The sequence below is a fragment of the Alosa sapidissima genome, chromosome 11, assembly GCF_018492685.1.
Source record: "Alosa sapidissima isolate fAloSap1 chromosome 11, fAloSap1.pri, whole genome shotgun sequence".
Lineage (NCBI taxonomy): Eukaryota > Metazoa > Chordata > Actinopteri > Clupeiformes > Clupeidae > Alosa > Alosa sapidissima.
In genome coordinates, this window is record NC_055967.1 from 23,135,255 (window position 1) to 23,153,357 (window position 18,103).

An 18,103-nucleotide genomic window follows, 5' to 3' on the forward strand; every position below is an offset into this window, starting at 1 on the left:
GGTGGAGCTCATAAATCAAATATTCAGTCACATTGTAGCAGATGCCCTGCAGTACTACAATGTAGAGCTGCACCTTCCTCAGTTCCAGGGGTGTGAGGAGACCGTTCAGTTCATTCGTGGTAGTCCTTGAGCAAGGCAGTTCTGGGGGGATATAAAATAAATAAATGAATGAAAAGGGATTTGAGATGCATCTTATTTTTGTTAGGGTGAATTACATGTGAATAATACAGTGTTGGGCAAGCTACTTGGAAATTGTAGTTAGCTAAACTATCAGTTAATCTGCCATGAATAAAACTCCACTAAACAAAACTACCACCCCAGTCAAATGTAGCAAGCTTAGTAACACAAACACAGCAGTAGGCTAGTTCACTACATAGGAAGCTACTTTAAATTGTGCTAATTTCACATGACAAGAAAAGTGTAGCTTGTTTGGCCAAGCTACTTCATATAAAGAAGTTAAGCTATTGAAAAGTTACTTTATTCAGGAAATAGTGAAGCTACCACCAACACACTTATTACTAGCTAAGCTACAAGTAGCAACTGCCTGATAATACAGTAGGCTACAGTCTGTGCCACTTGTGTAAAATTCGCCGGCCAATGTTATACTAGTAATATTTGATTCATTTCTACAATAGCATTCTTGTGTCAGTTGTAATGTAAGTCAGTGTTATGGAATATGACTTATCAAGTCTCAGTTCATAGCCAGGTGAGCACCTGAACACCTAGTAAGTAGCCTAGCTAGCTGGCTACGATTTACATACAGTAATAACAAAGATCCTTGCTCCTTTTCAACTCTCTGGTAATATTGCATTCACAAAATACAACCAATAGTACAATAATGCTAAATCTTACTTGTGAAAAGTAATCCCCTGAGCCCTGTTTGCGATGATCCACCGATTTGAGCAGGAATATGCTGCACATTGCTCTGGCATCTTGTTTCTTCTGCTGCATTTCCTGTTTCCAGCAGCCAATGCTGTGTCTACTCTGGCACATAGGCTCTGGCATTGCAGCAAATCACCCAGTCATCATTTTTTTTACTTCTGACGTCAGACGCAAAGTTTTTGCGCGTGGCACACGTAAAAATATGACGTCTGACGCTCAGACGTCTATTTTTTACTCATGAAGAAGTAAAAAATCTACAAGTGGAGGCGTTATTTTGACAGACATTATGTCCTGAACGGCTTGCCATAGCACTGTGCCTGCGTGCACCTTCTGAGAGTTCACTGAATGTATGACGTCACGGATTGATGGCCGCAAAGCATTTCAATTAACACAGAAAATTGTTATTTTTGTAAATTTCTAATTTCACAAACTATTAATGAGACCTTTTAGCGAATATTCATGTTGGAACTAGAGGAAGTATTACAAATTTTAAAAAGTAAAAAACGGGTCTTGTCAAAAGGGCACTTGGACATCAAAGGGGCAAAAGGGCAGGTGCTAGAGCCCCTGTAGCCCCCCTTCTCTGCACGTGCTTGCTCAAAAGTCACGCTGAACAGACTCTTGCGTTTGTTCTATAGGCTACTGTACAAAGTCAATCGCGGAGACAAACTCTTAAAAATGATAAAGTTACCATGCATGTGAGCTATAAGCTAACGTTAGTAGGCCTACACATGTTGGTTGTTGGAACATAGCTGGTTGTTACTGTAATATTAACTTGTGAATAAATATTAAACCACTAGGCTATTAATTATGGATGCCCGTTTAATAACGGCCACAAAATATCTCAGGCTTCTGACTTAGCCTACTATATCGAAATTCTACGAGAGCCTACTAACTTTGTTCCAGTTAACGTACTTCTGTAATTATAGTAGGCTACCTCATGTCATGGCTTTTTGTCTCACGATATTTTTTATGATTGACCCAGAGCCATAGAGTTGAGACTCGGATGTCGCCGCCACGCAGTCGCGCGGGTCATGTAGGCTGCGCCAAAACCCCATGCTGTTATTAGCCTACCTCCTCCTCATTTCTAAATAGGTGTTGAGCTCGTTTAGATCCTGAAATATTCTGTAGGCAACAGTAGGCTACAGTGGCTAAGTCTCACCCTGGCAGTGATTGCAAGACAATATCTTCCACTTATTGTTAACAAGAAGTGTAGCCTATTGATAAACAATATTTCAAGCAAAGTTGTTTTTCCAGTCACCTAATGGATCTTTCACGGCTGCTATTGAGTGAACAGGTCAAACTGACAGTTGGTAATGTTATTAAATGTTATTTAATTTTTTATGAGGTATTTAAAATGACATTTGTTGTACACTTTAAATTAGTGGTACAAACCCAATCTTCATTGCTGATAGCAAATGAGTATTCATTCTTGTCCCTGTATTGTATATTTGTAATTATAAACTTGTTTACACCTGATTATGATCACATCACATCTGACAGAAACTGATGGTTTCTCTGAACCCTTCTTGTCCCTTTAGTGTCCTAAGTGCTGGATCAGGATGCTCAGTCCCGTGCTGTTGGCTCTCTCAGTGCTGTCTGTCTGCCTCTCTGGGGCCAGAGGAGGTAAAGTGCTGGTGTTCCCAGTAGATGGCAGCCATTGGGTGAACATGAGGGTCATCATTGAGGAGCTGCACTCCCGAGGCCACAGCATTACTGTAGTGCGAGACTCAAACAGCTGGTTCATTAAAGAGGAATCTCCCCATTACAAAACCATCACTATCCCCTCCAATGACTCTGTTGAGGAGTTCATCAACTCCTTGGTAAAGACACTTCTGAATATACGCATAGAAGGCAAGACCACCAGGAATATTGAACTTACAATTGAGTTAATGAAGCTATTTTCTGACATACATAGGGATATGTGTGCAATGTTGTCTGCTATGTTTACTGATGAGGCCCTGATGCAGTCACTCCAAGAAGCCAAGTACGACTTAGTTCTGAGTGACCCTGTAATTGCTGGTGGGGTGTTCCTAGCCTACCGCCTACAGCTCCCCCTGGTGTTCAATGTCAGGGGGACACTTTATGGAGACCTACACACTCTTATTGGGCCTGCTCCTCCCTCCTATGTCCCTGTGTCTGGCACTGGGCTTACTGACCGCATGTCTTTCTCTCAAAGAATATTGAACTGGTCTATGTTTATGGTGAATAAGCTGCTCCTCGAACAGATGGTTGCCCATTACACAGATTTTTGCAATCGTTTTTTTGGACCAGATGTTGACTTTGTGTCATTGCTCCGGAATGCAGATTTATGGCTTGTACGATATGACTTCACTTTTGAGTTTCCACACCCAATCATGCCCAATGTGGTCCACATGGGTGGGTTCCATTGCAAGCCAGCTAGACCACTTCCTGTTGACCTGGAAGAGTTTGTCCAAAGCTCTGGGGAGCATGGGGTCATCATCATGTCCCTTGGAACTCTGGTTGCCGAGCTCCCTAGTGACATCACTGACGAGATTGCTGCAGCTTTTGCTCAGCTTCCCCAAAAGGTCATCTGGAGATATACAGGGGCCAAGCCCTCGACTCTTGGCAACAACACCTTACTGGTGGGCTGGATGCCCCAAAATGACCTGCTGGGTCACCAAAAGACTAAAGTGTTTGTAGCCCATGGGGGCATTAATGGTGTCCAAGAAGCAATCTACCATGGTGTCCCGATACTTGGCCTGCCTCTGATGTTTGATCAGCCAGATAACCTGTCCAGAATGGAGGCAAAGGGAACTGCTAAGGTAGTGGACATTGCCACTCTGGACAGAGCAGTGCTCATGGAAGCGCTAAAGGAAGTACTCTATGAGCCGTCCTACAGGGAGAACATGCAGAGGCTCTCCAGGATCCACCATGACCAGCCCATGAAGCCTCTGGACCGCGCCATTTTCTGGATCGAGTTCGTGATGAGGAACGGAGGCGCCCCTCACCTGCGCACTCAGTCCTTCAGGATGTCCTGGATCGCGTATCATTCTATAGACGTCATTCTGACTCTGCTCATGGCTCTGCTGGTCTTACTATTGATTATGTTCCTGGCAATCAAAAAATGCTGTGCACTTTTATTCAGAAAGAAAGTCAAAAGTGAGTAATGCTTAATATAATAATGCTGTAATTATATGACAATATCTACTTATTAGTGATTGACATTTTTTCCACCATCTTATCGGTCAAATAACTAATGGATTAATTGAGAAAATAATTGTCAGATTAATCAACTATGAAAATAATTGTTAGTTGAAGCCCTACTGCTTACTATCATCATGCTATAGTATGTATTGATAGAGCATTTATTGACCTAAAGTTATACACCATGGACCACATAGCTCCACCCACATATCGCCATCCTGGGCCACATAGCTCCACCCACATATCTCCATCCTGGGCCACATAGCTCCACTCATATATCTCCATCCTGGGCCACATAGCTCCATCCTGGGCCACATAGCTCCACCCATATATCTCCATCCTGGGCCACATAGCTCCACCCATATAGCTCCATCCTGGGCCACATAGCTCCATCCTGGTAGACGTCTGCACATGATGTGTCGATCAGCACATTCCCATGGACAATGGGGTGTTTACTGTTAGAACACCTGTGCTTTTTGGTTTAAAACTAACAAGCCAGATACTTGAAAAGCATGTCCTTGCATACACCACCCCCTAGATCGTGCCCTTGCATACACCACCCCCTGGATCGTGCCCTTGCATACACCACCCCCTGAATCGTGCCCTTGCATACACCACCTCCCGAACTGTGGGTGTAGCTGTGGTGGTGAAGCTGCACCATATTAGCCTATACAGCACAGGAGAATATGGCCTGAATATAGCATGAAGACTACAGCCCACGCAGATATACAGCTACTGAAGACAGCAGCTAACTAGCCATGTTAGCATATATAATGTGATTATATGATGCATAAAGTCACGATGGACAGCAGCTTACTACTTGAAGCGGGTTGACCTTATCTTTTAAGATCTTGTAAATAAACAGAAAAACCTGTGTCCATGTGTGTTTAACTCTTCCACTAATAATTAAGAAATTACCATATATTATCCTATGTGATTACTGTGATGCATAAAGTTAGCATATATTATAGATTATATGATGCATCATGCTTTTAGAAAATGTAGTGATTCTACAGAGATGTAAAGATATGCATATAAAAAGCAAGCTTAGAGATTTATTATAAAAGTCCAGCGGCTGCATTGAGTTTTCCATGTGTTTGGAGGTGCTGCTAGAGCAGCGGCGTGCACACAGCCCAGGTTCAGCACGTCCCACTCCCTCAGGCCTTGCCCCCGCGCAGCTGGGAGTGATTGAGCCCACTGCAGCAGGACTGTGGACTGGACTCTCTGGGACGTCAAGAATGCAGCTCAGTCTCACAAAGAGAAACATGGCAGGGAGCATTTCTACCATTTGACACTAAAACACAGTAATACCTTATTACATTATAATTTCTACCACTTGACACTATGTAAAACACAGTAATACCTTATTACATTATAATTTCTACCACTTGACACTATGCAAAAGACAGTAATATTTTATTACATTCCTATGTAAAACACAGTAATACTGTATTACATTATAATTCATGAAATATATGAAACCGACTGTTGCTAAGCAGTTTGCTGTTTCTATAAAATATCAGTTTCTTTCAAATATTATCTTAAAAGTGACATAAACCCACAATATCATTTCAGTGTTGGATATCACTTTATGTTGAAACATCAGACAATCATGTCAGTATTTAAGTGTGGTCAGTCAGTATTTGTATGTGTTTCTTATATACTGTCTCTGTTTGATGTTTTTATGCTACTCTTATGTCTATATCCTTTTCTTTTATTGTACAGTGTCCTTGGGTGACTTGAAAGGCGCTTTAAATAAAATGTATTATTATTTAATTATTTAATTATTATTATTATTATTATTATTATTATGTCTTTAAGCAGAAATCTCACATGTTGTGTGATGAATAATAAAATGCAGTGCTGTGCTAGTCTGTCGGGTCTTGTACAACATGCATTTGCTACATATGTGCAGTCCATGTTTAAATGTGCACATATTGGCAACCAGAAAGATCATCTAGGCCATCTGCAGGAAACATTGTTCATCTATGTCAGGAGTGGCCTCGTAGATGTACCTGAGGGCTAGGCCCTTCATTTTGCATTCTCTTTCATCCTAAAGGTACACTATGCAGGTTTAGGTATTTTTGGCGATTGTAGAGCTCCCTCTAGAGTTGCGATATATTTATATTTTACTCTGCTGTTCTAAACAGCAAACTTGTCATGATCCCCCCGAACACAATGAAAATGCAAAGAGCTATACAGTATCTACTAACAAAGTAATGTTTCACGATTCTCGCGAGATTTATCAAGCCGCTGTTCTTGAAGTTGCATGGCTGGTTTTTTCAGGTTTTTTCGACTCGCTATGTCTATGCTGTATAGCTATGCTAGGTGAACGATTCGCCTATTACATGTTCGTTTACCATCAAATTGGCTTCGTTAAGGTGAAAATCTTGCATAGTGTACCTTTATGTAGTGTAAGCATAGTGTAAGAGTATACTTAACCAGTGCACTATGCAAACTAGTGAAGTTACTTTCAAAATGGCGTTAGCTATGACGGACCAGCTTTACATTAAATCCAGTGTACCTGTAACAGGGCTGGACTTTGTGCATGCCTGATCTACATCATCTCCACAAGACAATGTTCATCTATGTGTCATTTGGAGGAAGTGTTGTTCATCTAGGTGTCATCTCCAGAAAGTGTTAATCATCTGTTTCATCTCCAGGAAGCGTTGTTTATCTATGTCATTTCCAGGAAGCAGTGTTCATCGTTGTTCATCATTGTTGTTCATCATTGTTCATCTGTGTGTCATCTCAATGAAGCATCATCATCTGTGAGTCATCTCCAGACTGTTGGCTCCCTGTAGCGGCTCGTTGATGTGGCATCTCTCCCTGACCAGGTGCACGATGAGTCCTACACACAGGAGGCTGAGGAGGGCGATGCCGATTACCTGAAGAGGATGTACAGCTGTGAACTAACAGCCCAGGGCAAAGGGAAGTGCTCGTGGAAAAGTTCAAAGTTCATTTCACTGACATTGCTAAACAATATTTACCAACCAGAAAACAATACAGTATAACAATATATAATATTATAACAATATACACCACCCACAAAAGTATATCTCATAATATTTCATATTCGGGTTAACCTGAGATTAGTGAAGGCATGAGAGCACTCCACTTGAGAGAGAACAAAACCGCACCTGAGAGAACATACTGCACCTAAGAGAGAACAGTGCACCTGAAAAGACGGCACACCTGAGAGAGAACATTCCGCACCTGAGAGAGAACAAACAGTTGCTGGGAGCGCATCAGCAGCTCGGGAACGGAGGTGGAGGGCGTTGCGTCTCCATCAGGTTCACACCACTTCTGGGGGGCATCCTTGTTCACCAGGACGAAGCGGCCTTTCCAGTTGGTCTTGGCGCAGGCGAAGTACTGTCCGTCCAGGAAGAGCAGGACGAGCCACACGGCCGAGGGCACCAGGCTGGAGATGGCAAGCGTCCTGCCGTAGCGTCCCTCCGGGGGGCGCCGCTGAGCATGCAGCAGCAGCATGACCACGAACGCCAGCACGGCCGGGATCACGAAGAAGGCTGAGGAGAAGAGGCGATTCCACTCAGGGTCGCACGGGCACTCGAACTCCAGTTCCACCAGCTTCTCCATGCCCACCAGCACGAAACCGAAGGCCACGTTGGACGCTAGCGAGCCGCCACCCATGCCGGAGCGTAGGCTGAGCGGACAGCGCTGCTTCTTCTCCATGCTCGGACGTGAGAGAGCCTGAGTGAGTGCGAGTGTGGACTCACCCGGGGGCCGGAGCCTCTCCCCTCTGTGACCAGCCAGGCGTGGACGATGCTCCCTCAGGCGATGGTTTGCTTTGAGCCACTGTGCTGACATGGCTACATGGCCACGTGTTTCATTGGTTCATGTTTCACAAGGGCGGGTCTGCAGCTAAGTGGCCACGTGTTTCATTGGTTCACGTTTCACAGGGGCGGGTCTGCAGCTAAGTGGCCACGTGTTTCATTGGTTCACGTTTCACAGGGGCGGGTCTGCGGCGATGCTTTGATCTGCTGAATGGTGGGGTGGATCAAAGTGCCCTCTAGAGTCAGGTGAGGGGTATGGGACTAAAATGGAGGGAAAGGCAACAACCACTCATGAGGGAAAATATAGTTACAACACACACCTAAGAAGAACATGGTCAGCCTCAGTGTTAGGTATGCAAGTTACAACACACACCTAAGAAGAACATGGTCAGCCTCAGTGTTAGGTATGCAAGTTACAACACACACATAAGAAGAACATGGTCAGCCTCAGTGTTAGGTATGCAAGTTACAACACACACCTAAGAAGAACATGGTCAGCCTCAGTGTTAGGTATGCAAGTTACAACACACACATAAGAAGAACATGGTCAGCCTCAGTGTTAGGTATGCAAGTTACAACGCACACCTAAGAAGAACATGGTCAGCCTCAGTGTTAGGTATGCAAGTTACAACGCACACCTAAGAAGAACATGGTCAGCCTCAGTGTTAGGTATGCAAGTTACAACGCACACCTAAGAAGAACATGGTCAGCCTCAGTGTTAGGTATGCAAGTTACAACGCACAACTAAAGAGAACATAGTCAGCCTCAGTGTTAAGTATGCAAGTTACAACGCACACCTAAATGCCATCTGTCCTCAGAGCTGCAAAATCATTAGCCATTTATATCTTCATAATAATTCAAAGGTTACTTGATACATTCTGGTTGGGGATTGTTGGGGATCTGATCCTAAAACTTTCAGCTATTTTTTGTGAGCAGAACGCTCGAAGAAAGGTTTGAACTCTTTCCATTTCTATGTCAAAGTCAGAATAATAAGAAAGGATAGTTGTAGTGACATCAGTTTGTAAATGTTGCTGAAAGTTGTCAGGCTTATCTGAAGAGTTGTTGCATTAGTGGTCTTATTTGATTTGAATTCAATTCAGTTCCATACCATTGATTTATGGAGCATCATTAACAAAACGCTTCAGCCCAGGGTCTGAAGACATGACATCACACTTAAAACACTAATAGTCTAACCGAATTAGCCTGAAAAAGGGTCAAAGGTGGAAGTAAATAAAGCGAAAGCATATTTGGCAGTTTTTTTTTTAATATAGATTACGAATATCCTATTGCGTGCAGAGGGAATTTGAAATACAACCATTTATCCCACCCCTCGGATTGAGCCATGGACGAATTATGGACTTTCGGGCCCCTGGGCCCAGATGTATTAAGGGCCCCCCACTAATTGTCACATATGTGGGAGGGGGAGTTTGAGGGTCCTCCCCCAGAACATTTTTAATTTGTCTGATGTGATTTCCTGTATTCTGGTGCATTTTGGGGATGGCCAATACTAAATTCAATCAGATTCATAGCCTACATCCTAATTTGTTGATATTGAGGCAATGATTCCATGCATAGGCTTGGGCTTCAGGGCCCCCTGACCCCTTGAGCCCCTGGGCCTGGTAGGCCCGTGCAGTAATCCATCCCTGGATTGAGCACTGCCAATGGTGAGTTCCCAGACCCAACATCTTGATGTGGGTCTGGCTCATCAGGCTAATAGTTCATGAACCAGTGGAGAAGTCGGTACCACGAGAGGGCACCAAGCCAAACCTGTTTTAATTTGTTTGTCAATACACACCTGACACATGACAACAATGCGTAATGGACTTTCCAAACTCACAGAGATAAATTTCTACAGCCAGAATGGGATTTTATGAGTTTAGGTGAAAAAAAGTGTACACCTAATATATTTTGGTCTGTACCATGAAGGGAACACTTCTGAAAGCGTATACCCTCAGGATATGATCTACCATGACATGAGACATGTCTCACCCTCCTCATTAGTATGCTGCCCATTAGGGTGCATCATGCGCCTTGACATATGCAAATTAATCTGTCCCTATGCTTATCATGTTCCAATGAGCAAAAAAACATTCCTGGTAAATTTTGAAGTAAATTGGATAATATTTAGGTGGCCCACCATTAATCTTTATGAATGGTCGAAATTGTTGCCAAATTCAGGAAATCGCCTGGCAATATGGGGGACTATGGGGGTATATTTCACATTATTTCACTATTATCAATTTGTTAGCCAGTAGTTATTTGAATAATAACTGTATTAAGGGCATGAAGCACACAGCTCACTGGATAAACATTGGGTTTCTTTATGTTGTCATACATGATTTTTCTCAGAAAAACGTTTTTTTTTTTTTTTTATATTTTGAATAATATGTTTTTTGATGAAAAACACCTTAATGTGTATTGTAGCACTTGTCATCCCATAATTCCAAATCAGATATAGGCTACATGCGTGGGAATATTTTGTTTAGTGTAGAGTAGTAGTTTTATCACACAGGATTACAGTACATGAACTTTCTTTAGTGAAGAGTGTATTAGTAGCCTAATGCCAATCCACAGTCTTCAAAATGTACTCTGTCTACAAGACAATCGTCTTGGATATTTGGTTTGGGCAGTGGCCTTGTTCAGGATGACTCGATTATCACTGGATCCCGTCTTCCAAACTGTCGTCAAGTTCTCAGGTGCTTCATGTGGTATCTTTCGGATGGTTCATCAGAAAACAGAACAAAGTGGGAATCAGCAAATATCGAGTGAATGTGAAGTGATTAATGACTGATCGGATTATAGTATAAATGGCAACTTCCAAATATGATGCGTATTTTACATCGACTTGGTGGGCCACATGTATATTGTTTTCCAACCTTGGTACTCGGAAAACCCATGACAGCAAGCTTTTATTGATAGTTTACTTCCATGCTGTTTATTGAAAATGCCTGGCAAAGGCAATTTTTATAGCATCTTCCAACAACAACAACACGTTACATTTATATAGTGCTTTTCTCAACACTCAAAGCGCTTCACATGGAAAGGGGGACCTCACTAACCACCACCAATGGTCCAATGTGTAGCACCCACCTGGGTGATGTGCTTCAGTAATTCAGCTAGGACAAGGTATCCGTTGGTCTGGCTGCTTCCCCCAACATATACACTACTGCCATATCTCAAGAAGTAATACAGATCACACCAAATAATGCGGAGTCCATATTTATATTCAACTTCCATTGACATTATAGGGCTAAACCCATTATTTTTGCCGTTATTTAAAAAAAAAAAGATATTTTCAGCCTAGGGACGTCTTTAGTTGGAAACTTCAGAGGCCCGGTGGGCCACCTAAACATCAATAGAATTCAATAAAATTTCACATGGATGTTTGATTTGGCTAATGTAACAAAATTATTTTAGTGACAGATTGATTTTCAATTTTTTTTCAAAAAGTGAGGCGGATGATGCACCCTACTGCTCATGCATAATACATTTGGTATTGGTAAATAGAGTATATGGCTGATACCTTTTTGGGCTGTACCATTTAGGGAAAACTAATTCAACCACCTAAATCATATATTTTCAGAAAACATATACCCTCAGGAGGTGATCTAACATATGTAAAAACCTATCTCACCCTCCCCTGTGCCATTAAGGGAAAACTGGTTCAACCACCCAAACCAAATATTTTCTGAAAGCATATAACTTCAGGATTAGATCTAACATGGGTTTTGACTTGTCCCACCCTCCTTTTTAATTTGCTGCCCATGCATAACACATTGGGTATTAGTAAATCAAGTGTATGACTGATATATTTTGTGCTGTACCATGAAGGGAAAACTAATTAAACCACCTAAACCATATATTGTCTGAAAGCATATACCCCCAGAATGTGCACTAACGTGGGTTTTGACATTTCCCACCCTTCTCATGACTTTGCTTCCCATGCATAATACATTGGGTATACAGTAGGTAAATCGGGTGTAAGCCTAATACCTTTTGGGCCGTGCCATTTAGGGGAAACTGATTCAACCACCTAAACTATATATTTTCTGAAAGCATATATCCTCAAGATGCGAACTAACATGGGATTTGACATTTCTCACCCTCCTCAGGACTTTGGTGCCCATATATCTTTGGGTATAGGTAAACCGGGTGTATGGCTTGTATATTGAGTGCTCTACTAAGCTTCAGCTATGCTCCCAGATGTTCATAATGCATTTTTGTATTATAGACACATATAGCTATCAGAAAATAACAATAAAGTTTGGTGCCTTTAGTTGGTACCGATCGCCCCAAAATGGGACTCAAGCTCATGAACTAATACAATTGTTTTCATTTCCTCTGGTTTAAAAGAGGACCTTGGAGTAAAAAACTAAACCTATTGAGATTGAAGATAATATTGTTATACAGAATATAAAGTTTGCTTTAATAATTATCTTGTCTTGTCTTGAGAAATACATTTTGTAATGCAAACGTTGTGTAATCACTAATGACACAAATAAGTATAAGTATTTATACTCTTTTGATCCCGTGAGGGAAATTTGGTTTCTGCATTTATCCCAATCCGTGAATTAGTGAAACACACTCAGCACACAGTGAACACACAGTGAGGTGAAGCACACACTAATCCCGACGCAGTGAGCTGCCTGCTACAGCGGCGCTCGGGGAGCAGTGAGGGGTTAGGTGCCTTGCTCAAGGGCACTTCAGCCGTTCCTACTGGGCGGGGTATGACGTAATACTGAATGTCATTTGTTTTGCCTGCTATAGACTCATATAAGTTTGGAAATTTTTTTACTTTACCTTTGACCATGACCTTTAGTACCTAGTCAGTGCATGTAGGATGTATTAACTGTATTGGTTTCATGAAGATCCTTCAATCTGCATGGTTGGGAGATATCACAGCAAAACTATATTTCAAGTATGACCTCATGTGACCTTGACCTTTGACTTCATCAGTTCATCAAGCCCTTATAATGAGTATACCAAGTTTGATAAAGATCCTCTAATTGGCTTGGGAGATATTGTCTAATATTGTGATATTCTAATTTTGACCCAATATCCATTGTATTGTGGTCCAAAAGAAGGCCCTCTATTTCCCCCCCGGTAAGGATTGGTGTTGGAGGCACCTGAAATTCTTAATCTACATAAAATGACGGTTCAAATGGTACCAAATGCTTTCGCTCTATTTACTGCCATCTTAAACCATAATTCACTCAGACTATAAAATCCATTGGCTGAACAAAGTTCTCAATTGCCTGAACTCATTTAGCTAATTCTTCAGTCGGTTGTCAATACCTTAAACCAGTGGTCCCCGAACTACGGCCCGCCACCTCATTTTGGGTGGCCCCCCAAAACATGTCTGTGGTATATAGCATCTGGCCTGCACGGGAGTACGACATCGTCAAACTATTACCTCCGTAATTTCCCCCATTCATTCTCTATGGCGAGTCATAACAGTACACATGTAATACTCTTTTTGTCCACTGGTGGTTGTTTTGGCACTGTTTCACGTGTACCATCGAAAACGGAATGAAATGTAGGCCTACCTGCAAACAATGTAAGAGGCCTATGCTGACTGCATCAGTGCTCAAAGTATTTTAAAAGTTTATCAATTAATTGTTAATAATAACTAACTTCTATTCAAGTCATATTTCTGGGACTTCCTGGGATAATTATTTCTATTTTTTATTCACTCGTTAAAATGTTCATCCAAATTCACAATTCACAAAGTTCTCATCAGGTGAGTGAAAGTTAGAATGGTGGTCATTTCAGATGTTTTTGCCAGCACTTAAAACATAAGACTCTCATAGTTTGAGAACTTTAAATTATTTGTAGGATATTGCTTGTTCACAACTTGAGCTGTGTATGCAAAGACACAGAGTTCAGAGTTCACATTTTAAATAAAATATACTTTTGGGACTCCCTACTAATACTTTTGGGAATGCTAAAGTCTTTTTATTCGTGTCATTTCATTTGAGCTACATTTTACATGGCACGATGGCAATATAAACACAGCTAACAATGGCATTAAATTGCAGTAGCCTATGATTAAATGTAATAGAATATTCAACTAAGGTAGACTGTTGTTGTTCACAGCACTAAGCTATTTATGGTTACTGATATACTCCGAGTCTCTGGCCCTCTCTTAGAGCCAGGCATAGTGAGCTGGCCCTCGGAAGGAAAAGTTTGGGGACCACTGCCTTAAACCATTTCACATGGTAAAACACAATTTGTAGATCTCACTTACACTTTTCAGCAAAACTCATTCTCAATTAGTTAGGGAAAGTTAGCCCCCCCCCCCCCCCCCCACAATCTGCAAAAAAAATTCTTACCAATATTAGCTTTTGAGATGTCTAACTAGGGGGTTTTAGGGGTGCTGAATCTATCCCAGCCATTCGTTTTGAGTAAAAATTACTCCAAGTCCATAAAAAATCCATAACAAGTGGTTTTATTGAACAATTACAAAACAAAACTTCCTTAATCGGTTTAAAATTTAACAAACCTCATCCAACTCCCCTGCCCTCCCTCATTCCTGTTATCTTCTGGCTTGTTTTTGTTCTGGCAAGAGTTTTACCATGACTTTTCCACAATAATGATGGTTAAGGTTTTGTACAGATTCGTAAAGATGAACCCTTTTTATTCAAGGTTTGAATACATTTGTGGATATTAAGATTTCAATTTACATAACATTGGTAGATATTTACATTAACATTACAATTTTAAAAGAGAGGACCTTGAAAATTAGTTAAAAGGGCACAGACGGACCACAGTTGGTTAACAGAGCCCACCAGTGTCATGGGTAAGACTTTATCCAAAATATGGTACTCTTTAATCCGCCTAATAGCGCGCTCTACATGAATTCGCAGTCTTGCTATCGCTTGAGTCTTTCGAACTTCGTCTGCAGTGAAGTGTCCACTTGGGCCTAAAAAAGGAGGGATTACAAGGGAGACCTGTCTTTCAGAGAGAAGGTCCTTGATGAGAAAGCCTTTATCGGCCATTACCATATCTCCTTCTTCGAGAACAGAAAGGATACCTGATTTTTTGGTAATTTCTTTATCAGATATTGAACCTGTATATAATTCACTGACAAAAGTCACTTCACCTGAGGGGGCAATGCCTATTAGGCCCTTAAATTTGGTGTTACCTTTGTAGTGTGAATGAATCGCTGAGTTAAGGACCTTGGAGCTAAGTTTCTGTACATGAATTTCTGTGCAATCTAATATAACTCTAGTAGCCGGGAACGTGCATTTAAAACAATCTGGCATAAGTTCATCCACAGTTTTCCTTGAAGGCCACATTGGAAGTGATCCCAACATAAAGTACAAAAAATTGACCCAGGTCACACAGACCCTGCTTACTGTTGACTGTGATACATGGAAACGGGTTGCAAGATCCTGCTCAGGAAATCCCTGCCTCAACCTACAAAGAAAAAGAAAAAACTGGTCCATAGTGGACAATTTAGAGGCGCTAAAGCCTTGACGAAGTACCTCCCCACTTGTATGTTTAAGTCGCTGAGCCTGACTCCAACCTACCATATTTTCTGCAGTAGGTTGCAGGGCCATAAACACAGCTTTAAATGTTTCATAATCTGGGAACCCTGTATAAAATGAAATCTGTTTATCGTCACCTTGAAAATTTGAAATCAAAAACTGTTTTTGTTTAAGATCTAAAATTAAAAGTTCTTGATCACCGATGGTCTTGCGGGCTTCCTCAAGTTGATCTTGAAGTGAGGGAGGCAGTGCAGCATATTCATGGTCTGGGTGCGGAGGGGGTATCTCTTCACTGGAAGTATAAGAGAAACATATTGATGGACACATTAGGCCTTTTACAAGGATACTCATGCTCAATTCATGTAACCAATTACACCTTTTACGTACCTCAACACATTCACACCATGTCGATCATCGAGATCCGTGGAAACATTACTGGAAATCATCAACAGAGAAATACTGTCACTACACAGTTAATAAATGCATTACAAACTAGTAAGTTAATTCATTTAAATACTACCTTGCAGTTCTAACAACACTCCTCCCCTCTGGTCTGACAGAACTCCATGCAAACACTGTTGGCACAGCTCCTGGTTTCAACTTGGTGATGCCAGTCCTGCTTTTCACAAGGCAGTCTGGGAGGAAATGCTCCGAGCACACTTTTGTGTATGTGTTTATCTGCATCAGCAAATAAAATGTAATCATATAAACATTTTTACATGTATAATTGTATTGATCAGACAGACTCAATGTGACTCCTGTACATCCTCCTCCTAGAAAACGGATGTGATGTATATTCCCTAGGTTAACTTGTGACTAGAAGCTACAAACAAGGTCTAAACAAGAAATACAAACAAGGTCACTCAGAATATGCTGATACTAGTGAATCTGTGGTGGTAGATTTTAATAACATACTACTAATTTTGGACTAAGCTGTATATATTTCAACAACCTGGCTCTCTGCTCAAGCTAGTTATGGAGACGGCTCAGCCTCACAGCACCAGAAATATAATAAAACTTACCTTAAAGTTACGACCAGGGTCCCTTCTGATGTTTATTATCCATTGTCGACGTAGTCCCTGATCTTTGGGGAAACGGTGAAACGTTTGTCCTCTGTAAGATTTTTTCCTGTGTGATGAAGTGCATTGGGGAACACAGCAGTGAGGCGCCATTGCGCTGAGAAATCGCGTTGTGAGAACTCCCGGAAGTGGTAAGTGTACCCCTCAGTCTCGGTGGAACCAGACATTCTCTGGTGGAACCAACCAGAGCCCGTCTTCGTCTCCTTTGTGTTCAACCCAGCATGCATCACATCAAGTCAGATCTGCACAGATCTGCATTAAGACGAACACGCCTATTCTCTGGTGGAACGTTCGAGTAAATACTACGAAGCACGTTAGACATATCTAGGCTATTTAGACCTAATGCAGGCTACACAAAGCCTTGACTCAAGGTTACGTGATAGGCCTATATACTCAGTTACGTGATATATTTGTCAAATTAGGCTTTCAGTTCAGATCTGCGCGTTCTCGGTGTTGGGATGATGTTGGGCAATCGTCAAACGTGGAGACGCAAGACCGCCTATATTAAAAAACAATTACTTCCGCATTTATGAGCGATATCGTAATCTACACTGCGGTCATTTTTGGTAGCCTGTAACATCAAATAAACCGACTGTCATCAGATGTTTTATGGTATGCACGTCCATAGTGGCATATTTACACGCACAAAAAGCGCAATTGAGATCCAAAATGCTTGTAGAGGCGGAGCTCCACCTGTAAGATAGGCACCATCTGACATGTGATATCTGATATGACAAAATCCTACACCTGAGATAACTTCGTTTTGATTATTTAGGAATAACTCGTTATATTTCTAGTTGCTGTGCCTTTACTTTATGAAACGTTGCCAGGTATTTATAGTAACAGTTTTAGAAAAGCAATAAGCCACTCGAGTCCGTAGGTTACACTGATTCTACAACAGCTAAGGGGGGTTTCGTGCCTAACGCCCCATAGCTGTTGTAGAATCAGTGTAACCTACGGCCTCTCGGGGCTTATTGCTTAAACAGAGCATAGCCTACATGTCATTGATTAAACACAACCACTCAAAATTGATCAATAGATTTTGACTGGTTGCAGGTTCCAACAAAGAACAATAATTACAGTATCACAGAAACAAAGGACAAGTCTGTGAGATGCAGGGTACAGTAGGCCTAGGCCTACTATAAAAATTAAGGTACAGGAGAAAGAACAAAAAAGATCGCAAGCGAAGTGAAGTAGTAATTTCTGATTAATGTCATGTCATCCATACTGGTAAACACAAGTGGCAACAAAATACACATAGAGCACAGACATGTCATTGATTAAACACAACCACTCAAAATTGATTTCACTTGTTTCAAATGATGTGACCCAATATAGGCCATTTCAGAGAGCAAACAGGTTGTTGAAGGTGAGAATGAGGACGAGGACGAGTGCGTATGAGGTGGGGAACAAGGAGGAGGAAGAACAAAAAAAAATTGCAGAGCAGCAAAGTAGTAATTTCTGATCAGTTCTGAGCTACTATGACTATGATGATGTTTTCGGAATGAGGGGAAAAACAAAAAAATTGTTTTGAGATTAAAAATGTATACTTCTCCCTGTGAACTATGTTTTAAACAATGTGTTTTCTATTTTTGGTGTATTGTTTACTGACTGCATGATATTGTATATCATTTTGATCGCTTTGTTTATGATTTGAGAGCAGTGTTTGATTTTGAGCACAGGTAAAACTGTT

At 41.4% G+C, this 18,103-nt stretch overlaps 3 protein-coding genes across 3 annotated transcripts in view; 2 read left to right on the forward strand and 1 right to left on the reverse strand.

The window, feature by feature from the left end:
- The window catches only part of LOC121723685 (UDP-glucuronosyltransferase 2A1-like), a 49,958-nt gene extending 47,455 nt beyond the window's left edge, over positions 1-2,503 (forward strand). The window contains exon 4 of the mRNA XM_042109599.1: positions 2,421-2,503. Within this exon, the coding sequence (XP_041965533.1) occupies positions 2,421-2,428 (8 nt within the window). The 3' untranslated portion in view covers positions 2,429-2,503. The remainder of the gene's footprint in view (positions 1-2,420) is intronic.
- LOC121723686 (UDP-glucuronosyltransferase 2C1-like) lies at positions 2,442-4,925 on the forward strand. The gene has a single exon (XM_042109603.1). It carries the CDS (start codon positions 2,442-2,444, stop codon positions 4,008-4,010), a length of 1,569 nt encoding a protein of 522 aa, XP_041965537.1. The 3' UTR covers positions 4,011-4,925.
- A 9,348-nt stretch (positions 4,926-14,273) lies between these two features.
- On the reverse strand, positions 14,274-17,060 carry LOC121724350. The gene is made up of 4 exons (XM_042110851.1): positions 16,354-17,060; positions 15,852-16,009; positions 15,719-15,766; positions 14,274-15,623 (listed from the first exon to the last, which is right to left on the reverse strand). Exons 1-4 carry the CDS (start codon positions 16,501-16,503, stop codon positions 14,561-14,563), a joined length of 1,419 nt encoding a protein of 472 aa, XP_041966785.1. The 5' UTR covers positions 16,504-17,060; the 3' UTR covers positions 14,274-14,560.
- Positions 17,061-18,103: the final 1,043 nt, after the last annotated feature.